Source organism: Ovis aries, chromosome 3, assembly GCF_016772045.2.
Source record: "Ovis aries strain OAR_USU_Benz2616 breed Rambouillet chromosome 3, ARS-UI_Ramb_v3.0, whole genome shotgun sequence".
Classification (NCBI taxonomy): Eukaryota; Metazoa; Chordata; class Mammalia; order Artiodactyla; family Bovidae; genus Ovis; species Ovis aries.
This window is the reverse complement of record NC_056056.1, coordinates 188877216-188904488: the sequence shown is the minus strand read 5'-3', so window position 1 is coordinate 188904488 and position 27273 is coordinate 188877216. Positions and strand designations below refer to the sequence as shown.

The following is a 27273-nucleotide window of genomic DNA, read 5'->3' as shown; positions in this document are numbered from 1 at the left end:
AATGGAATAAGCATTTGTTATCTAGAAAATTCACTCATGTGAAAAGACTTGAAGACTCATAATAATAGATGAAGTATTATAATAGACCATATTTTAAATAAAATGTGTGAGTGTTAGTCATTCAGTCATGTCCAACTCCCCTGGACTGTGGCCCACCATGCTCCTCAGTCCATGGGATTCTCCAGACAAGAATACTGGAGGGGGTTGCCTTTCCTTCTCCATTAAATAAAATAACTATGCATAAAAATGAGTCCAGGGGAAACCAAAACAGAGAGAAAATGAAATAGGGAGGGTCACCCAGGAAGTCAAATATCTAATAAACGTAAGCTCCGGAAAGAAACATCCGAGACAATGGAAGAGAAGAAATGATTAAGAAAACATAGAAGACAATTAATTACTTTGAGTTGAAAAAAAAAGCAAGTCTTAACTGAAACAGTCTACTGTGTGTGTTAAATAGGATTAAATAACCGTATTGTTCATATTCTAACTGGACTTTCCTGGTGGCTCAGACAGTAAAGTGCCTGCAATGTGGGAGACCTGGGTTTGATCCCTGGGTCAGGAAGATCCCGTGGAGAAGGAAATGGCAATCCACTCCAGTACTCTTGCCTGGAAAATTCCATGAACTGAGGAGCATGATAGGCTACAGTCCATGGGGTCCCAAAGAGTCAGACACAACTAAGCGACTTCACTTTCACTTTCACAGTGTCAGACTTCATTTTTTGGGGCTCCAAAATCACTGCAGATGGTGATTGCAGCCATGAAATTAAAGGACACTTACTTCTTGGAAGGGAAGTTATGACCAACCTAGATAGCATATTCAACAGCAGAGACATTACTTTGCCGACTAAGGTCTATCTAGTCAAGGCTATGGTTTTTCCAATGGTCATGTATGGATGTGAGAGTTGGACTGGGAAGAAGGCTAAGCACCGAAGTTAATGCTTTTGAACTGTGGTGCTGGAGAAGACTCTTGAGAGTCCCTTGGACTACAAGGAGATCCAACCAGTCCATTCTAAAGGAGATCAGTCCTGGGTATTCTTTGGAAGGAATGATGCTAAAGCTGAAACTCCAGTACTTTGGCTACCTCGTGTGAAGAGTTGACTCACTGGAAAAGACTCTGATGCTGGGAGGGATTGGGGGCAAGAGGAGAAGGGGACGACAGAGGATGAGATGGCTGGATGGCATCACCAACTCGATGGACGTGAGTTTGAGTGAACTCCGGGAGTTGGTGATGGACAGGGAGGCCTGGTGTGCTGCAATTCATGGGGTCACAAAGAGTTGGACATGACTGAGCAACTGAACTGAACTGAACTGAAGATATTTCATTGTATTTCAGAAAAGAATACAAACATCACAAGTCATAATAATGCAGACCAGTAATCTATAAAGCAATCACTGGAACACAAAGTGGGAAAAAAAAAAAGGTAAAAAATGAAGAAGTATTAATTTCCTGATTTTCCACAGTGTGAAGATAAAAACATTATTTAGACCTGTTATTCAAGGGATAGGGATAAAAAGATATTCTTTAAAGTTAAAATAATAATCACTAGAAGATTTCTTTAATGGAAAAAGGAGGGAAGGAATAAAAAGAAATGAGAGTGAGTGAGAATGAGAGGATCTGGCTTGCTTTATATAATAGAAGGAAAGTAACAGCAGTGGCAATACTATTCCTCTTGGTGAAAATTTTGTGATGCTCAGAGATACTTAAAAACTTCTTTGAACATATATAATTTTAGCTGCCAAGACAAAAAGTTCCCAATTTAGACAGGAGCTCGAGCTAAAGTTTTAAGGAAACAATAACAGCTCTAACCCAACCCTAAACGATCAACTGTACTACTGTCCAAATTTCCCAAGTGAATACTTTCCTAATATTCCTTATAAATTTCCCTTTTCCACAGCATACAATGTCTCTGCTTCTGTCCATCACATACAGCAAAGCAAATGCACTCCAGTCCCATCTGAAGGACCAACAGCCTCAAAATGGCCAAGCTGCACATCTGTTTTAAATACTTAATTCTTACTTGACTGATTCACCCATAATGACTGCTTCACACATATGCTGGGTTTGCTCTAAACATTCAAAAGTCTAACAGAAGACAGTATTCCTTATATGTTATTTTCTAAGCAACAGAAAATAAGAAAAATTATAGAACTTAAAGTGTTAGTTACTCAGTCGTGTCTTGACTCTTTGCAAGCCCATGGACTGCAGCCTGCCAGGCTCCTCTGTCCATGGTTAATACATGCTTCTGAACTGCTGTGCTGGAGAAGACTCTTGAGAGCCCCTCGGGCAGCAAGGAGATCAAACCAGTTAATCCTAAAGGAAATCAACCCTGAATGAATATTCATTGGAAGGACTGATGCTGAAGCCTTAACACTTTTGCCACCTGATGTGAAGAGTCAACTCATTGGAAAAAGACTCTGATGCTGGAAAAAATTGAGGGCAGGAGGAAAAGCAGGCGACAGAGGATGAGATGGTTGGATGGCATCACTGACTCAATGGGCATTAGCCCGAGCAAACTCTGGGAGATGGTGAAGGACAGGGAAGCCTGGCATGCTGCAGTTGGGGACACAAAAGAGTCAGACACAACTTAGCAGCTGAACAAAAACAACATAAAACTGCTGAAAACATACTGCAACCCAGTTTTCACAAATGTTTAAACAAAGGGGATAGATTTACCTCCCCTTTAGTAACCAGATATGTTAGATACAACTAACCATCAAATGAGTGTGTGCTGCTATGAATACAACTTACACAAAGATGTACCTAAAAAGTATTTTTCTAATGACACCAGCGAAGATGTAATCCAATGGTGTGTGAGTGCATGCTACACTGCTCCAGTCATGTCTGACTCTTTGCAATCTTATGGACTGTAGCCCGCCAGGCTCCTCTGTCCATGGGATTCTCCAGGTAAGAATACTGGAGTGGGTTGCTGTGCCCTCCTTCAGGATATCTTCCTAATCCAGGGATCGAACCCACATCTCTTACATCTCCTGCACTGGCAGGCAGGTTATTTACCACTAGTGCCACCCCAGGATGTGAAGCCCCCCTATCAGTGTGGTCAAGAAAATCTCATCCCCTACCCCCTCCTCATACATCCCATGAGCTGCTACCACTATTACACTATAGCCAGCAGCAAGGAGACACCACTATCCCAAACTTTGTTGAAAGGGTGTTTCTGTCCCCCAAACTGAACCACTCTAGCTGGTTTTTTCTAGCCTTCTGTCTTGGCACAAATTGCAAGATATACATTAACTGGCTAAAATAAACCCTACTTTCTCATGCCCAAAGGTAAACTCTAGTCAAATGATAAATCACAATTTCTAGGCAATAAAAGAAAATCAATTAACCAACTGGAAAAAGGAGAATCTGAGTTAAAATAAGTCAGCTGTGTAGATAATTATAAAACTTTTTCAAGCAATTGTAAAAAGATCATTACCTTTAAGACATGGCCTGAAATAGATTCTCAGCACTGTCAAAATATTATAAAGATAAAGTTGAAAGCAAAGCTGACAATGCTAATTTAGTTTTCTATATATAGTTTAACAATTAAAGCAGAAATTAAAGCAGGAAAAGAAAGGAATTAATTCATGATCTCGCTTTACAAGAACATTAATAACTAGAATAATATTTTTCTAATGTAACCAAAAATATGATCCACATTTAGCTTCCATTTATTGAGGTAGAAAACATTCTGATATAAATATCAGAATGTGAATTGAAATGTGAACTAGGATGTATTTTGGGGGTTAATGGTTTCCATACCTCCTATCTCCAATCAAAAAAAAACTAATGAATTACCAACAGTCAATCATTCTTCCAGCATGTGGCATTAACTCCAACTGTGCTTTAGTGGTCATACAAAAGTTTAAAATATTTTAAAAATAAATATTCCTATTTCACCCCTAAGCTAGAATGTAACTAAGATACTATCTCATTAAGGGTATTTTGTCAGAGAATAAGTATATGGATTTCTTTAAAATCAAATAAGAGAAAAGATGGGTCATTATTAACAATTTATCTTTTACAGTGTTCTGCCCAGAGATGTCTAGTTCTCTACAATGCATTATCTTTATTCATAGGTACTGTGATTACTGGGCTAACTGACCAATTAGGCTTACAAATCCTGAAAATTCTCTAGGTATGACAAAATTACTTTAAGATACAATTAAAATCTATTTTTAATTATTATTCATTAAATATTGCATATTCTGTGATATTTTTAAATTAGACCAAATCAGTGGTGGCAAGTGGCAAATGAAAATCTCTGAGAACACACGAATTACAGTGGTAAGTGCAACAGGAAAAAAATGTTTAGACAGATAAATTGACAGGTTGGGGAAAAACGCAACAGAAAGTGTAAGCATTTATTAATAACACTTGGTTTGTTGTCAAGCACCCCTGTACAGGCTCAGAAGAATAAGAATGGCTAGTGCCCAAGAATAATAAGTGAGCAGAGTAGTACCTTTTCTGAATCAGATAAAAATATCCAGGATAAATCACAACTGAAACACTAGCATTCTTAAATATGAAGAACACTAAGTACACAGATTGTATCTTTCCTGTTTGGTACTCAATCTACACTTAAATGACCCCTCAATTAAATAAAGAAAATTTTATTACAAGTATTGGAGAGGATGTGGAGAAAAAGGAACCCTTGTGCACTGTTGCTGCTGCTGCTGCTAAGCTGCTTCAGTCGTGTCCGACTCTGTGAGACCCCATAGACGGCAGCCCATCAGGCTCCCCTGTCCCTGGGATTCTCCAGGCAAGAACACTGGAGTGAGTTGCCATTTCCTTCTCCAATGCAGGAAAGTGAAAAGTGAAAGTGAAGCTGCTCGGTCATGTCCGACTCTGTGCGACCCCATGGACTGCAGCCCACCAGGCTCCTCCGCCCATGGGATATTCCAGGCAAGAGCACTGGAGTGGGCTGCTGTTGCTGTTGGTGGGCATACAAATTTGATGAAGGGGTAAACAGTGTGGAGGTTCCTCCAAAAATTAAAAATAGAACTGCCATGATCCACATATTCTACTTCCAGGTATTTATCCACAGAAAATGAAAACACTAACCCCAAAGGTATATACACCCCTATGTTCACCACAGCATTACTTACAACAGCCAAGAAATGGGAGCAACCAAAGTGTCTGTCAATGTATGATGCACGGATAAAGAAGACAGCACACACACACACAAACTGGAAACTATTCAACCATAAAAAAAGAAGGAACTCTTGCCATTTGGGGCAGCATGGACGCATCTCGAGGTTACTGTGCTAAGTGAAATAAACCAGAGAGAAACACAAATACCACACGATTTCACTTACATGTGGAAGCTAAAAAACAAAGCAAATGAACACACAAATCAAAACAAAACTCAAAGATCTAGAGAACAGCTCAGAGGAGAAGGGGTTTAGGAAGTGCACGTAAAGAGTCAAGGCAGTCCAAACACATGGTGAAGGATGGAAACTATACTTATTGTGGTGATCACTTCATAGTGTGTAAAAATATCAAATTATTATGTTCTAAGCCTGAAACTCGTGAAGTTGTGAAGTTGCTCAGTCATGTCCAACTTTGTGACCCCATGGACCGCAGCCCACCAGGCTCCTCCATCCATGGAATTTTCTACGCAAGAGTACTGGAGTGGGTTGCCATTTAGTGTACTGTTATATACCAATTTTACCTAAATTAAAAAAGAATATATAATTTTATGGGTTATGTAAGAACTAGTATTGGCACACCTGACTATTCATCTGGAAAAAATTAAGTTGATTTCACATCCTCTATCTTACAACTAAATATATTCCAGATAACTCAAAATTGTAAACAGCTACACCAAAAAACAAACAGACCAGGCAAACTAAAACCATGAAAATTCTCAACGGGAATTAAAAAACAACATCTTAGGCTTATCAAGGCTATTCCGGAAGATGAAACAAAACCTAAAAAGCCTACAAGTTCAGGATGGGGAAAACGTGTACACCCGTGGCAGATTCATGTTGATATATGTCAAAATCAATACAATATTGTAAAGTAATTAGCCTCCAATTAAAATAAATAAATTTAAATTAAAAAAAGAAAAATGAATGGAAAAAACATTAATGAAAGAAATCAAAGATAACACAAATAGATGGAGAAATATACCATGTTCATGGCTCAGAAGAGTCAATATAGTGAAAATGAGTATACTACCCAAAGCAATCTATAGATTCAATGCAATCCCTATCAAGCTACCAGTGGTATTTTTCACAGAACTAGAATAAATAATTTCACAATTTGCATGGAAATACAAAAAACCTTGAATAGCCACAGCAATCTTGAGAAAGAAGAATGGAACTGGAGGAATCAGCCTGACTTCAGACTATACTACAAAGCTACAGTCAATCAAGACAGTATGGTACTGGCACAAAGACAGAAATATAGATAAATGGAACAAAACAGAAAGCCAGAGTTAAATCCATGTACCTATGGACACCTTATCTTTGACAAAGGAGGCAAGAATATACAATGGAGAAAAGACAATCTCCTTAACAAGTGGTGCTGGGGAAACTGGTCAACCACTTGTAAAAGAATGAAACTAGAACACTTTCTAACACCATACACAAAAATAAACTCAAAATGGATTAAAGATCTAAACATAAGACCAGAAACTATGAAAGTCCTAGAGGAACACATAGATAAAACACTCTCATCCTGCACAGCAGGATCCTCTATGACCCATGTCCCAGAGTAACGGAAATAAAAGCAAAAATAAACAAATGGGACCTAATTCAACTTAAAAGCTTTTGCACAACAAAGGAAACTCTAAGCAAGGTGAAGAGACAGCCTTCTGAATGGGAGAAAATAATAGCAAATGAAGCAACTGATAAAGAATTAATCTCAAAAATATACAAGCAGCTCATGCAACTCAATTCCAGAAAAATAAATGACCCAATCAAAAAATGGCCCAAACAACTAAACAGAGATTTCTTCAAAGAAGACATACAGATGGCTAACAAACACATGAAAATATGTTAAACATCACTCATTATCAGAGAAATGCAAATCAAAACCACAATGAGGTGCCATCTCACACTGGTCAGGAAGGCTGCTATCAAAAAGTCTATAAACAATAAATGCTGGAGAAGGTATGGAGAAAAGGGAACCCTCTTACACTGTTGGAGAAGGAAAAGGCAACCCACTCCAGTATTCTTGCCTGGAGAATCCCACGGATGGAGGAACTTGGTGGGCTACAGTCCATGGGTCGCAAAGAGTCAGACACGACTTCACTTTCACTTTCACTTTCACTTACACTGTTGGTGGGAATGCAAACTAGTACAGCCACTATGGAGAACGGTGTGGAGATTCCTTAAAAAACTGGAAATAGAACTGCCATATGACCCAGCAATCCCACTGCTGGGCATACACACTGAAGAAACTGGAATTGAAAGAGACACGTGTACCCTAACATTCATCGCAGCACTGTTTACAACAGCCAGGACATGGAAGCAGCCTAGATGTACATGAGCAGACAAATGGATAAGAAAGCTGTGGTACCTATATATAATGGAATATTACTCAGCTATTAAAAAGAATGTTTTAGAATCAGTTCTAATGAGGTGGATGAAACTGGAGCCTATTATACAGAGTGAAGTAAGTCAGAAAAAAAACACCAGTACAGTATAGTACCACATATATATGGAATTTAGAAAGATGGTAATGATGACCCTATATGCAAGACTGCAAAAGAGACATGGATATAAAGAACAGACTTTTGGACTCTGTGGGAGAAGGCGAGAGGGGGATGATTTGAGAGAATAGCATTGAAACATGTATATTACCATATGTGAAATAGATCACCAGTCCTGATTTGATGCATGAGACAGGGTGCTCAGGGCTGGAGCACTGGGATGACCCTGAGGGATGGGATGGGGAGCGAGGTGGTAGGGGGGTTCAGGATGGGGAACACATGTACACCCATGGCTGATTCATGTGAATGTATGGCAAAAACCACCACAATATTATAAAGTAATTAGCCTCCAATTAAAATTTTTTAAAAAAAGGAAATAATTTCTACATGCCAAAAAAAAAAATTCAAATGACAAATGAAAAACTGAGAAAAAAATATTGGCTACTTACAGGCAAAGAGCTCATTTTATTAATAGATAAAGGGCTATGCAGACTATCAGGGGAAAAAAAAACTTTACAAAAAGTAAATAAAAAAGTGACAGTTCACAGAAAAGGAAATACCAATGACTCAATCATATGGAAAGGGTTTTTTTTTTTTTTCCCCTTATTTGTAAGAAGAGAGACACAAATTAAATCTATATGGATACTTTTACTTAAAAGATTTGCAAAGATCTAAGAATCCAATAACATACCATATTATCAAGGAGATAAATTATCTCCTGCATTGTTTGTGGCATATAAATTGAGTAATCCTGACAGACTACTGTATCTGTCAAAAGTATAATATCCAAAAATTCTACCCCTAGGTATTTCTTTTATTCTTCCTCATGAGCAAAATGATTAGAAACAATATAAATAATAATGGGGTTAAATAAATTAGAATGTAAGCACACAATAGGATATTATGCAGCCAATGACAAGAGTAGAATATTCATTCATTTGTATTCACTCAGGTATTTTATTCATATAATAAATATTCATCGATCTACCATGCTCTAGCCACAGTGTCAGATTCTCGAACGTTGTAACAGATAAAGCACTTAGCTTTGTTTTTTACTGAAGTATGATTGCTTTACAATGTTGCATTAGTTTCTGCTGTACAAGGAAATAAATCAGCTATATGTAGACAGGTGAAAGTGAAAGTGAAAGTGAAGTCACTCAGTCGTGTCCAACTCTTTGCGACCCCATGGACTGTAGCCCACCAGGCTCCTCTGTCCATGGGATTCTCCAGGCAAGAATACTGGAGTGGGTTGCCATTTCCTTCTCCAGGGGATCTTCCTGACCCAGGGATCGAGCCCAGGTCTCCCACATTGCAGGCAGATGCTTTAACCTCTGAGCCACCAGGGAAGCCCTATGTAGACAGGTATCATCTCCCTTTTGTGCCTCCCTCCTACTCTACCCCATGCCACTTATCTAGTTTCATTCTGCTTTGTGATTTCGGTACATGTTACATTTACCCTCAATGTACTAGATATTCACTGAGGGCAAGAAATATGGTTTCCCAGACTGTATATCCCTAAAACTAGAGTAATGTTTTTCAGATAATGAGGGCTCATTATCAATAGCTGAATTAATAAATACATGAAAAAGTTTATAAAATTTGTCCTAGCTTCTCCTTCAGATTTAATTTTTTAAGTAATAATGGAGTTTTAAAATTTCCATTATTACTTTAAAACCATAATTATAGAGATACAATATGTAAAATGCTTTATACAATCAGTCATAACATCTAGAGAGATGAAAATAGACACACTGATTTAAGAGAGATTGAATTTCTCTTCTCAAAGGGTTAATGTTTTACACACATTCAAATTTGGGGGCACGACTGGCTTGAAGATTGATGTTCATTATTCAAACCATTTGTAACATATAGTTTGCAAAATTTCTATTTGGAAAAATGATTATGTTTTTAACAAAGTACCCAATATTAATCCCCTCAAATCATTTGAAGGTTATGGAACAAAATTCTTTTTTTACATGAAATAAAATGGGAGTAATCCTTGGATGCTTTTTCTCAAAGTACTTCTAACATGTGCTACTGTATTTTATACAAATGAATAAATTGAAGAACAGTAACTGACTAATGAACTTAACATCCTGATCAATATTTTGTACTTTAAAGGTATAATACAATGTTATTTAAACTGATTTCTGATAGCAGAGCATCACAAATGCCTACTAGTATGTCAGTTTAGAAGGGGTTCACACCTGCCTGTGTGACCAAACTAGCTACCTAACCTTGCAAACCTCATGACCCCATCTTTAAAATGGGCCTACGGATTATGTCCACATCACAGGGTTTACCACACTGTTTAACACTAATAACAAGGCTTCCCAGGTGGCTCAGTGGTAAAGAATCTGCCTGCCAATGCAGGAGCTGCAGGAGACGCAGGTTTGATCCCTGGATCAGGAAGATCCCCTGGGGAAAGAAATGGCAACCCACTCCAGTATTCTTGCTTGGGAAATCTCATAGACAGAGGAACCTGGTGGGTTACAGTTCATGGGGTCACAAAGAGTCAGACACAACTGAGTTACTGATCATATGGTGGCTCAGAGGTTAAAGCGTCTGCCTCCAATGCGGGAGACCCGGGTTCGATCCCTGGGTCAGGAAGTTCCCCTGGAGAAGGAAATGGCAACCCACTCCAGTATTCTTGCCTGGAGAATCCCATGGAGAGAGGAGCCCGGTATGCTACAGTCCAAGGGGTCGCAAAGAGTAGGACACGACTGAGCGACTTCACTTCACTTCATACATGCAATAACACTAATCAATGCTCCCCATTCCCAGTAAGGTAAGTTCTGACCTAGTAAATGCTTTTGCTGTTTTTACTACCTTTTGTATCTAATGTATAAATATGAAAGAGAATGAAATATTTTTGATGATAGATGAGTTCAGCCAATATACTTGAGAGCACTTTACAAATGACAAAATGTTATATAAATATAACTAGAATAGACAATATAAAAATTATCTGCCTTTATAAGAATGTGTCTACCAGTTTGTAAATGCACTGAAATTTTGCTTTATAAAAATTAAGTATTCTCTTTGACTTCGTAACATTTTTCTTAAATACATATATTCACTGTTTTCTTTAATATAAATTCATACATATTTCAATTGCAATAAATGCCTCTTTGTATTCTTAAAAAGGAGTTGAAACACAAAAATGACTTTGCACCTGAGTTGTAACACGTCAGATAGATCCCTACCTGGTGAGCCAAACTGCCATAGTCCTAGTTTATATGTTGGGGCTTTCTAAGAAAGGGCTCTGGAGCAACATGGTACAGCATCAACTTCATACTCAGAGAAACTTGGATTTCAAATCCAGCTCAACTTATTAATCAGGTAAGTTATTTAACCTTTCTATGCCTAAAGTTCACCCTCTGCAAAAATATCTAGCTCAGGGATTATTGTCAGTCAACAACATTCAAAAACCAGCTATGTCAGAACCAGACACTTTAAAGCAGAAGTAATCAGTGAATAAAGCAAAATCCCTGATTTTGTAGTTTATATTCTAAAGGGAGAAGCAGACAACAAAGAGGTAAACAAACAAGGTGCTTTCAAACAGTGGTAAGGGCTAAGACAAAAATAAAACAGACAGGACAATGGGTAGGAAGAAGCTGGAAAACTACATATGGAAAACTATATCTGGGGCACTTCACTGAGCATTTAACATTTGAACATGTCATCATATGGGAGAGAAGGATTCAAATAACAGGAATAGTACATGCAAAAGCCCTGGGATGAGAAAAAGGTTTACAGATGAGAAACGGAATGTAGGCCAAGGTGGGTGGATCAGAGATGGGGATAGGGAAATGAGAGAAAGTAGTAGCAGATGAAACTCAGATGATGAAGGTCTTTCTAGGTCATGACAAGGAATAGGAATTTTTAGTGCAATGGAAAGTTTTACATAAATGACTGATATGATTTGATTTACATTTTAAGATCACTATAACTACTATATAGAAAATGGATTGTAGCGAGACTGGGGTAGAGGTAGGGTATTCAGTAATGAGATTCTTCTATAATCCATGTCATATCATAGTGCATTTGAAAAGACTGTCTGACAAGAGAACAAAAAAACTGATGGATTTTGGAAGTGGAACCAGTGGAACTTGCTATTGTATTTAACAGAAGTGAACAAAAGGGAAGAGTCACATGTGACGCCTAAGGTTTTAAAAAATGCACTAACTGGAAAAAAAAATGCACTAACTGTAAATAGTTACTCTTTGAAGTGGGACAAAAATCTGCCTCCTGGGGAGTTTCCTGGCAGTCTAATGGTTAGGACTCGGTGCTTCCACTGCCAAGGTTCAATCCCTGGTCAGGGAACTGAGATCCCATAAGTTGTGTGGCATGGTAAAAAAAAAAAATTTTTTTTTAATCTGCCTCTTTCAGTTGCCATATATTAACTACAATCCTATTCCTGGGAACCTGTAAAGGAAATCCATTCACACCTTCAAATGTTGGAAGATAAGACTTCTTTTTTATTTGTCTAAATTTTTTCAAATGTTTTCAAATACTGTTAGAGGAAGCACACTGACTGAAACCACCCATCCTGGCCAGGCACCATAGTAACTATTTGCATGAGTTGTTTTATAACAGGAGGTCCTGGAACATCGAACTAATAAGCCACCACCAACCGGAAGAGTTTGGGAAAGGTCAAAAAGAGACGCTGCATGTCCAACCACCTCCCAGCATCCTTCTCACTGGCATCCATCTTGGCTGAACAAGGCGTGCACCACCAGCAAGGACTCTGAGTCAGAATGATTGGCTAAAGACAACGTGGAAACTAATCCCATCACCATAAAACTGCAAGCCAGGAGCCACATGGCAGAGCAGGTCTTCTGGTTTCCCTTGCCCTACTGCTCTCCACCTGGGTGCCCTTTCCCAATAAAATCTCTTGCTTTGTCAGCACATGTGTCTCCTTGGACAATTCATTTTCAAGTGTTAGGCAAGAGCCCAGTTTCAGGCCCTGGAAGGGGTCCCCCTTCATGAAACATCACTACATAAGTAAGGGAGGTTTAGATCCCTTTACAACCACAGATGCTCACTTCTGAATGCTTTCATTTTGATGATGTGTTTTTCCATGAAGCATATCCACCAATAAACAAACAAAAAAAAGATGTGGTCGATCCATTACTCATTGGAAAAGACCCTGATGCTGGGAAAGAGCATCAGGAAGGCAGAAGGAGAAGAGGATGAAAGAGGATGAGATGGTTGGATGGCATCACCAACTCAATGGACGTGAGTTTGTGGAAACTCCAGGAAACAATGAAGGACAGGGAAGCCTGGCATGCTTCCCTGTAGTCCGTGGGGTTGCACTGAGTTGGACATGACTTGGTAACTGAACAACAAAAACCCATCACAAAGCAGAATTTGCTTTTCACTTTTTCATCTTAGACAATACCTTTTATTAATGTATTTTTCACAGACATTTCATAGTCGTTGTCCCTCAAAAGCTAGTAGATTAATACTTAGCGATGGTGTAAGATAGGATAAAGTTAAGATGTAAGAAAAGTATAAATGGTCAAATGGGGATGAGTTCAGATCTGGACCTGTAAGTCAGAAATGGCTTTAATGGAGAAATTTGAACAATAAAAATTTTCTAGTAATGGAAAAGATACTGACAAATGGCAATGGTGGAAACTGGAGAGAAAAAGAGACTTATTATGTGAGCAATATCTGGGGCAGAATATCCAGTTCTCTGTGAGGGGGTGAGAAGCAGTGAGCAACTAGTCAAAAGAGGAGGCAGGGCTGTGCTGGCAAGGCCACAAATGTGCAATGAGGAATCCATCCTAGCTTATTGGACCAAGGGATGCTGCTGAAGGCTGAGGGCTTTGTTGTTGATGTTTTTAAAACAATATAATTTCACATCAAGATTATTCTGGTAGCTTTTTTTTTTAATTTTAAGTGAGGAAAGAACACAGTGTGCCTATGTGGTCCAGAAAGGAAGTCAAGAGGGGTCAAACTAGGCCGTTATGCAGTAGGAGAGGGGGACAAATGCAGACGGATAGTTTCCTAACTGTTCAGTTGGAAACAACAAATGAGGAACTGGAAGGAAATATGCTTGCCATTTGCAGCACCATGGATGGATGGACCTAGAGATTATCATACTAAGTGAAGTGAGTCAGACAGGGAAAAACAAATATCATATGATATCACTTATATGCGAAATTCTAGAAAATGATGTAAATGAACTTCTTAACAAAACAGAAACACACTCACAGACACAGAAAAATAATTACTGGTTCTCCCAACAGATCACAGAAGAAATCAAAAAGGAAATCAAAGTATGCATAGAAACAAATGAAAATGAAAACACAACCCAAAACCTATGGATTCAATTCAGCAAGAGCAGTGGTAAGAGGAAGGATCACAGCAATACAAGCTTACCTCAAGAAATGAGAAAAACATCAAATAAATAACCTAACCTTACACCTAAAGCAATTAGAAAAAGAAGAAATTAAGAATCCCAAAGTTAGCAGAAGGAAAGAAATCATAAAAATCAGAGCAGAAATAAATGAAAAAGAAACAAAGGAGACTATAGCAAAATCAACTAAACTAAAAGCTGGTTCTTTGAGAAGATTATAAAATAGGCAAACCACTAGCCAGATTCATCAAGAAAAAAGGGAGAAGAATCAAATCAATAAAATTAGAAATGAAAATGGAGAAATAACAACACAGAAATACAAAGGATTATATGAGACTACTATCAGCAACTATATGCCAATAAAATGGACAACTTGGAAGAAATGGATGAATTCTTAGGAAAGTATAACCTTCCAAAACTGAACCAGGAAGAAACAGAAAATCTTAACAGACCCATCATAAGCATGGAAATCGAAACTGTAATCAAATATCTTCCAACAAACAAAAATCTAGGACCAGATGGCTTCACAAGTGAATTCTACCAAAAATTTAGAGAAGAGCTAACACCTATCCTGGAGAAGGCAATGGCACCCCACTCCAGTACCCTTGCCTGGAAAATCCCATGGATGGAGGAGCCTGGTGGGCTGCAGTCCATGGGGTTGCTATGAGTCGGACATGACTAAGTGACTTCACTTTCACTTTTCACTTTCATGCATTGGAGAAGGAAATGACAACCCACTCCAATGTTCTTGCCTGGAGAATCCCAGGGACAGAGGAGCCTGGTGGGCTGCCATCTATGGGGTTGCACAGAGTCAGACACGACTGAAACGACTTAGCAGCAGCAGCAACACCTATCCTATTCAAACTCTTCCAAAAAACTGCAAAGGAAAGTAAACTCCCAAACTCATTCTATGAGGCCACCATCACCCTAATACCAAAACCAGACAAACGTGCAACAAAAAAGAAAACTGCAGGCCAATTATCACTGATGAACATAGATGTATGTTCATCCTCAACAAAATTCTAGCAAACAGAATCCAACAACATGTTAAAAAGATTATACATCATGACCAAGTGGGCTTTATCCCAGGGATGCAAGAAGAACAGACTTCTGGACTCTGTGGGAGAAGCTGAGGGTCGGATGATTTGAGAGAATAACCCTGAAACATGTATGTTACTATATATGAAACAGATGACCAGTCTAACTTCAAAGTGGTGCACTGGGACAACCCAGAGGATGTGGGGTGGTTGGGGGGAAGGTTTGGGACAAGGGTACACATGTACACTCATGGCTGATTCATGTCAATGTATGGCAAAAGCCACTACAATACTGTAAAGTAATCAGCCTCCAATTAAATAAATTTTAAAAAATAAATAAAGATAATATATTTTAAAAAGAAAACAAATTAATGGGTTATAAAGGGGAAAAGTGGCAGGGGGCAGGGGGAGTGATAAACTAGGAGTTTGGGATTAACATATACACACTACTGCACATAAAACCTTAATAGGTAGCCAACAAGATGCTACTATATAGCACAAGGAACTATATTCAATAAATTGCAATAACCTATAATGGAAAAGAACCTGGAAAAATGTGTCTGTGTGTGCACGCGCACGCACAAATGCATGCACAAGTGAACCACTTGGCTGGGCACCTGAAACACTGCAAATCAAGTATATTTCCATTCAAAAAACATGCTTTCACACAAAGATAAAACTGAGACTTTATACCAAAGCATTCTTCCAAACCTACTTTGATTACTGACTTAAGATATTTTTTGGACTTCCTTTCACATGTGTCTCTATAGCATACAAAAAGAGACTAAAATTTCCTGTTAAATCATAAAGAGTAAAGGAAATGGTAGAAAATGAAGTCCTGTAACATAAAAATAAATTCTATTCTTAGACTGTAGAGTTTCAGTGACTGTTTTAAATTTCCAAAGTTGTGCCACCCTGCTCTGCAAGAACTGGCCTGACTGCAACACTGGAATTGCAACTCAGACGGAAAATACAGCATGGCATCTCACTTGTGGCTCAGAGCTCTTCATCTCTCAATTTGTAAGTGGTATGAACAGCATACCCTCCATGCCCCATGTTTCCCCCCACTGTATTTGCTGAATATCAACGCTTAGGGAAGAAGAGGAGGAGACAAAAAGGAAGTGAAAAAAAAGGGGGGGAGGAGAAAGAGGAAAGGGGAGAGAAGAAGCAGGAAGATGAGGAGGAAGAAGGGAGACTGCCTTAAAATGTAAAATACAGAAACATACTTGACAGCAAAGACAATGCAAAAAAATTTCCTTTGTAAAAACAAATCATCATACTTTTTTGCTTTTCCTTTAGATTATCTTTTGATAGTATATTTCCCAGCTGACTGGGTCAAAATGAAAATGCTTTTAATATTGTTTTATTACAATTTGAGATCTATTATTAAAAACTCACAAGTTACAGAAAAGTATGGACAATAGCACCATTCTACCCCCAAGCAATAACCTGTGTTAATACTTTATTTATATCTTTTTAAAATTTTATTAATAATTTATTGTCAGTAAGAAAGACTGGTTAATGGTGTCTATATATTTGTGACGCAAGGTCTTGTAAAGGTTTTTACTTTATTTATATCTTGCTGGACACTTTGCTATGTGCCTCTTTTCAAAACAAAATTTAGGTTCTCTTTTGTGTTCTTTATTTTTGACAGTATGTAGGATAGCCTGGCTCAGATGGTAAAGGATCGCCTACAATGCAAGAGACTTGGGTTTGATCCCTGAATCAGGAAGATCCCCTGGAGAAGGGAATGACAACCTACTCCAGTATTCTTGCCTGGAGAATTCCAGGGACAGAGGAGCCTGGCGAGCTATAGTCCATGGGGTCACAAAGAGTCGGACATGACTGATAGACTAACCCTTTCACTTTCATGATGGCCTCTTCCTTCTCTTCTTGAACAATTCTGTCCTAGGGGTTCCCTTGCGGCTCAGCTGGTAAAGAACCTGCCTGCAATGTGGGAGACCTGGGTTCGATCCCTGGGTTGGGAAGATCCCCTAGAGAGGGGAAAGGCTATCCACTCCAGTATTCGGGCCTGGAAAATTCCTTGGACTGTATAGTCCATGGGGCTGCAAAGAGTCAGACACAACTGAGCTACTTTCACACACATTCTATCTTAAAACCCGGAGGCAGAGCAGAGGAAAGTCAAGCGCCAACACTGGGTAAGGATGCATTAGGGGCTGAGGTGGTCCAGAGTTGTCACGCCCAGAAAGGAGTGGAAGGCATGTGCCTAGGAGGCGCCCTGGAATGGAGAATCAGACTTTGGTAAGGAAGCTGTCCACACTGGTGGACAGCCTGGCACGGTCACAAAGATGATAAGGGTATCCATGCTAACGAACGACCCAGCAGAGTCAGAGGCCACCGGGCAAGAGAGCAATAGCCTGATGGGGGCTGTGTGCAACCAGTGGGATGTGAGGAGGAAGCTTCCACAAGAAGGAGGCAGAGGCCAGGCTGTCAGAGGACACAGCCTTGTGGGTGTGGCCCTGCATGGGGGGTCTAGGCCCAAGTGGAGGGGGTAGAGAGTGTATGCAAAGAAGGAGTCCTGTTTGAAAGCAGTAAAATTACTAACTGTGGAGAACTGACATCCTTACAAGTTGAATTTTATAATCCCAAAACAGTATTTATTTATTGGAAAAAAAAAATGAAGTCGCTCAGTCGTGTCCGACTCTTTGTGACCCCATGGACTGTAGCCTACCAGGCTCCTTCGTACATGGGATTTTCCAGGCAATAGTACTGGAGTGGGTTGCCATTTCCTTCTCCAATTTATTTATTAAATCTTATAAATTTAACATAATTTAAATAAATCCATTGATTAAATTTAAATAAAATCCATTTGCTAAATAAAAAATAAGTTAAAATCATTTATTAAAAATTCAAACAAATCATTTATTAAAATCTTTTATATCCTTCAAAATAGCAATATAATTTTACTCTTATGTTTCTTATTTTGCCTAAAATATTTTTATTGTTGTGACACAGTTTTTCAAATGTATTCTCTCTTTGGGATATATAGAAGATCTGCCAAGTTTAATACTTATTTACAATTTACAATCACCTAGTTCTCTGCTGCTCCTGCTACTAAGTCACCTCAGTCGTGTCCAACTCCGTGAGACCCCATAGACGGCAGCCTACCAGGCTCCGCCGTCCCTGGGATTCTCCAGGCAAGAATACTGGAGTGGGTTGCCATTTCCTTCTCCAATACATGAAAATGAAAAGTGAAAGTGAAGTCGCTCAGCCGTGTCCAACTCTTCACTCACGACCCCATGGACTGCAGCCCACCAGGCTCCTCCGCCCATGGGATTTTCCAGGCAAGAGTACTGGAGTAGGATGCCATTGCCTTCTCCATTCATCTCTTATTTCTAATAATTTTCAATTGATCCTTTTAGCTTATAACTCCTTTTGAATGTATTCAAATTAAAATTGGGTGGGCCATCATTACATTTTGTCAATATTAAATTACTTAAACCAAATTGCACAAGAGGAGAAGAGACTGAAATATTTCAAGTGATCATTAATTAGTTAAACCATTTATTCATTTATCAAATATTTACTAAGCACATACTGTAACCCTGGCCAAGTTAACTGATCTAGATAATTCTGTTTCCCCTGCTGTAAAATGTAAATAAGTGATGAGCCTATCTAAGGATTAAATGAGATAATACACGTAAATTGCTTAGCATGGCAAACGGTATATGCTGACAAATGTCAGCAGTGATGATGATCACAATAATGAAACACACGATAAGCTGCCCTTTCCAATGCCTGCAATGCCTGCAGAACCACCATTAGCTGAAACGAATGATTCCGCTCCTGTTTGTTTTCTGAAGTCCAGTCCAGTCTGTATTTCTTTTCCCTCCTCCTTTCTGCCATATAGAACAGTCCAAATTTACTTCAAAAAAAAAAAGGAGAGAACTCTGAAAAATACTTTCTAGAATACACTAACCTTCCCTTAAGTGTTATTCTCTGGCATTCCATTTTATCTGTAATTTCTGAAGCCTCCTATGGATAACAGAGGCTCAAATAAATATGAACAGATTTCACACAAAATTAGAAAACTAAAAACCCCTCAAGAAGTTCTCCTGCAGGTATTAATATAATAGGCTACTTAATAGGCAATTCCATAATAAAATCTCAGATAACAAAACAGACTCATTTGTGTAATACTCTACTAAGCTATATTAAAGCACAAAATATTAATTGAAGGTTAGAAATATAATAATTTAAAAATAAGTATTTTAAAAATATTTAAAATGAAGAAATTTAATAATTATACTCTCCTCCCTAAAAAGATGCGATGTTCAGAATCGTTTGCTCATCTCTGCTCTTCACCTTTATAGAAGTCACACAAGCTGCTTTATACTGCCTATTAGATAAAAGCCTGATTTCTTTTACATAATGTGAAGTAAGTAAAATCTGACACTCAAACTTACCTACTTCAGCCAAAGTTCTGATACAGGACTCCACTGAGGCTTTCTGGGAGGGATTTGGCCAGGTGCAATTATAAATTCTGAAGGCAGACTGGAGCAGCTGAATAAAAACTGGCTGATGTGTCTGAAAACAGAAAGAGGCAAACAGGTCATCAAACCATTAACCCTTCTGATGTGATAGCTATTCATTATCAAAACAGGCCCATCAAAATAAAATACAATCTTGTCTTTTAAGTTTCAGTGCTATTTAATGAACATCTCATTCAACAGATATTTATTATGTACTCATTTCATGACAAGAACCACATTAGACACTATAGAAAATTCATTATTTTACCTATATTCTTAATCTGGCAAATATGACATTTCTTGAAGCCAATGATATAAATTTAAGTATGCTTTTATAATTCCTGGTTTATTTCTAAGTATAAACAGAACATGGATTAGAAAACGGCACTCCAGGAGTTGGTGATGGATAGGGAGGCCTGGCGTGCTGCAATTCATGGGGTCACAAAGAGTCAGACACGACTGAGGGACTGAACTGAATTGAAGCCAGTATTCTTGCCTGGAAAATTATATCGACAGAGTAGCCTATTGGGCACAGTTCATGGGGTCACAGAGAGTCAGACACAACTGAGCAATCAAGCACACATAAATAGAACAGGTGCTTTGGGTTTGTTTGTTTCATTGATTGTATGTTTAGGTTTCATTGATGAGCAAGTAGAGGAGACAGCAATTTTGACCTACAAAAACAATTTTACATGATTTTAACAGTCCAAAAGTTTTCTCTAAAAAGGTAAAACTGAAATACCATTTTTATAAGAGCAATATATAATCACTGTAGAATATTTGGCAACCAAACAAATGAAAATCACCAATAATCCTAACAAGTAAAGATAATTAGTATCAACATTTTTAAGGTAATTACTGAGTTTTTCTATGTATATATGCACATATATTCTTTATACACACAAACTTGGAGACACTATAATGTAATTTTGTGGCCTATTTCACTTTATATTGCTTTGTGATTATTTTCCTTAGTCATCAATTTTTCTTTTAAACCATGACTTTTAATTGAGATATAATAAGCCACCTATAGATAAACCACAATATATTTAGTTAATCTCCTGCCTGAGGACATTTGAGGTTGACATCAAATTTTAAGTATTTATAAATGAAAGTGAAAGTGTTAGTCACTCAGTCGTGTCTGACTCTCTGCGACCCCATGGACTGTACGCCACCAGGCTCCTCTGTCTATGAAATTCTCCAGACAAGAATAATGGAGTGGGTTGCTATTTCCTTTTCCAGGGAATTTTCCCAAACCATAGATGGCACCCAGGTCTCCCACACTGCAGGAATTTTCTTTTCCATCTGAGCCACCAAAGTAGTTAATTTCCTGCTTGTGAACATTTAAAGTTGACATCAATTTTTAAGTATTATAAATACTTCAGTGAAAATCTTAGTATATAAATCCATGCTAATTCTTTCAGGATTTACTAAATTGGAATTACTGAGTTAAAATGTCTATCCATTTAAGGAATCATGCCAGTTTATTTTGACACATGGGAAACAGTCAATCTACAGTTGTGAAAGTTCCTATTTTGCTTAGAGAGAGCAAAAAGAACTCAGCTTGAAGTTTCATTTATTGAAAATAAAGACTGGGAAACTCAGAAAGGGGTATAACAGTGAATACTATGAAAGAAGACTGATCTTTAGAAGGGCGAAAAAGGACTTTCTGGCCATATTACATTTTTTTCCACTCAAATAAGGTACAGAAATTCTGTGTGACAGGATGCTTTTTACTTTTTGGTAATGTTACCTGGAGGCTGGTACTGTTGTCTGAAAAGGGTGAATTAAAGAAGCCGCTCACAATGTTCATTATTGACTCAGTAACACACTTCTCCAAAAAGGTGTCTGCATGCTTCCTGTCTGTGGTTGTGTTGCAAACCTGGAAAGAGACGCCAAACAACTCAGTGTGTTCTTTATAACTCAATATCGGAACCTTCAAAAAATTGTCCTGAAATGGTTATTGATAACATTTCTTCTGCTTTTGAAAGTTGCTTTGAATAAAAATATTCCTGCCTAAAATCCACTCCAAGTTTATCATTCAGCAGTAGCTTCGCCTTTAAGTATGGTTGTCATTTCATCTTTGAGCCAGAATTCTTTCACAGACCACCGCCCCTTCTCCCTGATCTGCTTCTCTTTCCTCCTGCACACAGCCTTCTCCCTCCATCCTCAAGCCTGACTTTGCTGGAAAATACTTTTCCACTTGATGTGAGGAAAATAAAGAGGAAACAGCCATTGTAGGTACAAAAACTGGTGAAGGGGATTACAGATGGCTCACATCTCTATACACTTTCACCTCAAATAACTGACCCAAATGGGAGGACGCGAACATGGACAATACCTGGAGAGGAAAACAGAAACATAAGAAAAAGCCAAACCCTTGCCAGTCATTTTGACTTGTTCATCCAAAGACTATCTGGTAAGCTTAGAGGATCTATGCTCCTGTCTTCTTCTCCAAGTCGGCTAAGCGAGAAGAGACGACTCTGGAGCAAAGGGAACATCAACAAAGATCGCGGGCTCTGACCCTCATGTGGGAGTAAATGAGGCCAAAGGTGGTTATCCTGCTAAACAAACTGCAAATTTCCAAGCATGTCAGAGTAGACAAATTGCAAAAGCTAAGATACACAATTGAAACTAAATGAAAGAGTTGGGTGGTAGGAAAAAAACAAATGGAGTTAAAAAAATAAAAAGAAGTGAGCAAGGGAACATAGGATGTGAGAAAAGACTCAAGGACTGGGCAGAGAGAACATTTAAATAGTCACAAGATTACAATGGGTCAGTATGGTGGCCAGATGTTCCAGATGTTCTTAGACAGTTCCCAATTTTTACATAATTTATTCTTTTCAATAAGGTGATTAATCAAAAGAGTAAGGAAATATAATTTAATCAGATATTCCTTTAATACCCTACACACAAGTAAAATCACCAAAGAGAAAAACTCCCTTCTCAAACTGTGTGTCCCAGTGTTTTGGTTTGGAAAATAAGTCTTCACTAAAAGGAAGAAAGGGTACAGGGTTTGTTTTGCTAAGTCACTTTCCCTCCAAGCGGGGGATCTCACTTTTTTCCCATCTATTAAATGACACCTGCCTGACAGGGGTGTTATCAGAACTAAAAGGTTTTCAATGTGTTCCCAGGTAGCTTAGTGGTAAAGAAATCGCCTGCCAAAGCAGGAGACACAAGAGACACGGGTTTGATCCCTAGGTTGGGAAGATCCCCTGGAGGAGGAAATGGCAACCTACTCCAGTATTCTTGCCTGAAGAATCCCATAGACAGAGAAGCCTGGTTGGCCACAGTCCATGGGGTCACAGAGTTGAACACAACTGAGCTCACACACACAATCTCATAGCTATGTAGGGAATGATGCAATTAATGGCAATAAATTATGCTGTTGTATCATCTTTTAGTTATTGTTTTAGCAGATAATGCAATGCCTGATAAATACAAAATGATCGATAAATGTTTATGAAATGAATGGCCAATTAATTTTTAAATGAAAGAATAATAGAGAATACGAAAGGATTCATTTATCTTAGGTTAACTAAGGGTTAGATTTTATTTGTGGAACACCTAACCTTGGATTAAAATTTAATGTGATCACTGAACTAATATAAAATTGATTTTCCCATGATGGATATAAAGTAGGATTTATTTCATTTAATATCTTTACAGCACTGGCTCTTATGGTGATTTTTTTCTGATACACAGGATAAAAATACATTAAATTTGGGTAGGTGGTTAAAAATTCCACCATAACCAACCTACAGATGCTTCTTCCTCATCAAGGAAGAACAGCTGACATTTCACCAATTGAATGGGGGTATTTGGAGCTACCATAGAATCACATTTGCATTATCTGCAGCTGAACATCTGCTAAAGAACCCCCCAGATTTGCTTTAGTCTGTGGACAAATTAAAGGAATCTACTTCTAGATGAAGGCTTTCCTCAAAATCCTGGTTGTGGAAATTCTAGGTTCACAACTGTGTGAAACCTATTTCTCAATTTATTTGGACAAGAAATTCACATAAATCATTCAAGATATTTTTTCTGCCACAGATGAATGACAACTTTTTTACCTCTAGAGCCTGCATCTTACACTGTGACATTAAGGGCAGGCAGTCTCTTTCCCACAAAGATTAGAAATAACTAAAAAAAAAAAAAAAAACCACATCACATTAAATTAATTTTATATATAATACATGTGTTTTTAAAGTTTCTGTTTGCAGACACTATTATTTCCTATCAAATATTCCTATGTACCATCAATATCTAAACACTTATTTCAAAAGGTTATTCCATAGATTCCATTCTAATGAACCATTACGCTTTAATCTGTTTTTGGAGGGAGCTGAAGTGTGTTAATTGCTCAGTCGTGTCTGACTCTTTGCGACCCCATGTACTATTGCCTGCTAGGTTCCTGTGTCCAGAGAATTTTCCAGGCAAGAATACTAGAGTGGGTAGACATTCCCTTCTCCAGGAGATCTTCCCAACCCAAGGATCAAACCCAGGCATCTTGCATTACAGGCATATTCTTTACTGTCTGAGCCACCAGGGAAGCCCAATTGCAGTTTAAATCTCTCCCCAAATCTCTGGTATATATCATTATTTTTTTTAATATTTTAATTTAATTCTGTAAGATTGATTCTCGATTTGTAATGTGCTTTACACTGGGGAAAAAAATCCACCTTTGTTATCCTTTCCAAGAAAAAAATCCATCTTTTGAAATATCTGTCCTCATCTACTTTCAGATGAATTTTATCTCATATCAGTCAAATTTCACGGACATGAACTTCAAATTTCACTTAGGGACATGAACTATTAAATCAGAACTAAGTATTAGACTAGGAATTAGAACAGTGAACCAAAAAAAGAAAAGAAAAGTCTATACTCTATTAGAACTCTAATTCTAATCAAGAGATACACCATAAATAAATTAACAAACATATAAGTGATAAAAATAGAGAAGAAAAACAGGCTCCTGAGAAAAATAAAGAGCAAGCGGTACAGGCAATGCAGCAGGAGGAGGAGGCATAGGGAAGGGTTACTACTTTATCTATTAATAAACTGCTTGGAGAACTTCTCTGTATAAGGCCACATTTTAACAAAGAACTGAGGAAACAGCCATGGAAGTTTCTGGAGGAAGAGCAAGTAAAAATCTGTCTCCACAGACAGACACACAGTAGGTACTTAAAACTGTTGGTTAAACAAATGAAGTGTAATTTCTAGATATAACTATTTCTCAAACTTCTCCTCTTTTATATATGATGTCCCTTCTCTCTTGCGCTCTAAAAGTGGTTGATATCTTTCAAAGATGACAGACTGAGCTAAATAAGTTATCATATATATGCTGGAGCAGCCCTGTCCACAGGATTGTCTGCAATGATAGAAAACTATATCTGGCGTGTTCAAGACAGTAACTAGGCATGTGCTTGCTGAGCACTTGAAATGGATTTTTCATTCTATTTTTTTAAGTTTTTATTGAATTTGTTACAATATTGCTCCTGTTTTATGTTTTTTGGCTTTTGGGCCACAAGGCATGTGGGATCTTAACTCCCTAACCAGGAATCAAACCTGCACCCCCTGTTCTGGAAGGCTCAGTCCTGACCACTAGACTGCCAGAAAAATTTCTTTTACTCTACTTTATCTAGCTAAAATTAAAATTTTAATGTGGCAAATTATTAACCTATCAGATAGGGCAGCTCACACCAGTAACATACCTTTGATCATACAGACCAAGGAATACAAATCTTAAAGTCATTTTTTATTCCTCATAGGCAGTAAAAATGTTTTTATAAATATCTAAGGTAATTATCTCATATTTATTTTAACTTGCATTCTTTTATTTATGAGGCCAAAATTTTTTCAAACATTTGCTTTTTATACTTCCTTTTTATGTGAGTCATCTGTGCCTACACTCAGTTGGCTTTCTTAGAATTTTAAGTTCATTTATAAAAAAGACAATATATATTGATGTTAAGATAGCAAATGTGGGAGCCTCGTAACAAAATAGAAAAATACAAAATGGAAAACAAAAACTATCCACAATCCTAAAATCTAGACAAAACCATGGTTAACATCTTGGAATCTTTTCTTCTAATCTTCTTGCTCTGCCTGATATATTTTACATAATTGAAATAATCCTGGATAATCAGCTTTTTATTCTCCTTCTTATACTCATTACTCAATCATTAGCACTCTCATATCATTAAAAATCTTCAAAAAATAGTCACAGTGACACTATATCTTCAATCTTGCAGATATATCATAATTTGTTGAACCATTTCTCTATTAATTAAATATGTAAACTATTTCCTACTGTATTTTATTATGAAAGTATGTTGAACTTTCTTGACCATAAATCCTTGATATCATTGTTAATTATTTCCTGAGGACAGATTCTTGGAAGGTAAATTACTTGACGCATTAAAAAGATATAAAGGGTTTTTTTAAATGTACTACAAAAATGTGTTTCTAAAAGATGGCGTAAATTTACTTTCATCAGCAAGGTATGTGAACCAATATTTAGTATTATCCTTTTATCTTTTTATTTTTATATGTTGATAGTTATAAATTAGATCTTATTTTCCTTTGTATTTTTTAAAAGTTATTAACAGTTGACTATTTTTTCAGGGATTTACTTGTATGTAACCCAGGAAATGCCTGGATTTGGCCCATTTTATCATTAGATTATTCATATTTTTCTTATCAATACATATATATGTTTTCTGCATAAAGGCTATGAGCCTTTTTTAATGTATGGTAACTTTTTCTATTTTTTATGTTCCTTTATTTTTATGGTGTGTGTGTGTATGTATGTATATATATATATATATATATATATATACATATATATATATATATATGAGAAGGAAATGGCAACCCACTCCAGTATTCTTGCCTAGAAAATCCCATGGACAGAGGAGCCTGGTGCAGGCTCCATGGGGTCGCAGTGTTTTACATTTTCAAATAAGGAAATGCTTTTTTCACAGCTAATTTCGTCTACTGCATTTATGCTTAGAAATAACACTCTCATCCAAAGAGAGATAAATATATACCTGCACATCCAACAATTTTCATCATTTCACATTTATCTATTGCAATTTATACAATTATATGATGTAAGGACAGGAACTAAGTTCATTTCATCCCAAAGAGCCAGGTCTTCAAATGTCATTTTGATTTAGTTCAAATCAACAATTTTTATTGAATGCCCTTATTCTATGCCAAGGATGTTCTGTGTACCTGGGATCTATCAGTGAACAATAAAATATATAAAAATCACTAACCTGATGAAGTTTATTATTACTAATTTAGTAATCCAGGGGTAGGCAAACTACCATGGGTCAAATCTAGCCATATCTATTCATTTATATTTGTCTACGGCTCCTTTCCCTTCCGTAATTGTTATAAGAGTTGTGATAGGAGCCTGAAAAGCTAAAATATTAACTATCCCTCTCTTGACCAAAAAAAGTTTGCTAATCACTGAAAATTACCCATCACTTCTGAACTAATAGGTGATTAGTTATTATATCATAATATCTTAGATAAATACAAATCATTTTCTGACTATTTATTTCATTCCATTGATATGCCCATTTAATTCTGTGCTAAAACCACACTTTTTTCAGATTTACTTTTTAAATATTTTCAACTTCATATGAGATTTATTTATTCATCCCACAAATATTGGGAGGTCCTCGGCAGTCTAGTGGTCAGCACTT

The 27273-nt window shown here is 37.4% G+C and overlaps 1 protein-coding gene across 2 annotated transcripts in view; it reads right to left on the bottom strand.

The window, feature by feature from the left end:
• Positions 1 to 27273, bottom strand: part of ITPR2 (inositol 1,4,5-trisphosphate receptor type 2) — a 604865-nt gene that overhangs the window by 285655 nt on the left and 291937 nt on the right. For both annotated transcript variants that reach the window (XM_004006770.5, XM_060413298.1), the window contains exons 33-34: positions 21309 to 21437; positions 19490 to 19610 (exon numbers count right to left, since the gene is read on the bottom strand). In XM_004006770.5, coding sequence (XP_004006819.2) covers positions 19490 to 19610; positions 21309 to 21437 — 250 coding nt within the window. The remainder of the gene's footprint in view (positions 1 to 19489; positions 19611 to 21308; positions 21438 to 27273) is intronic.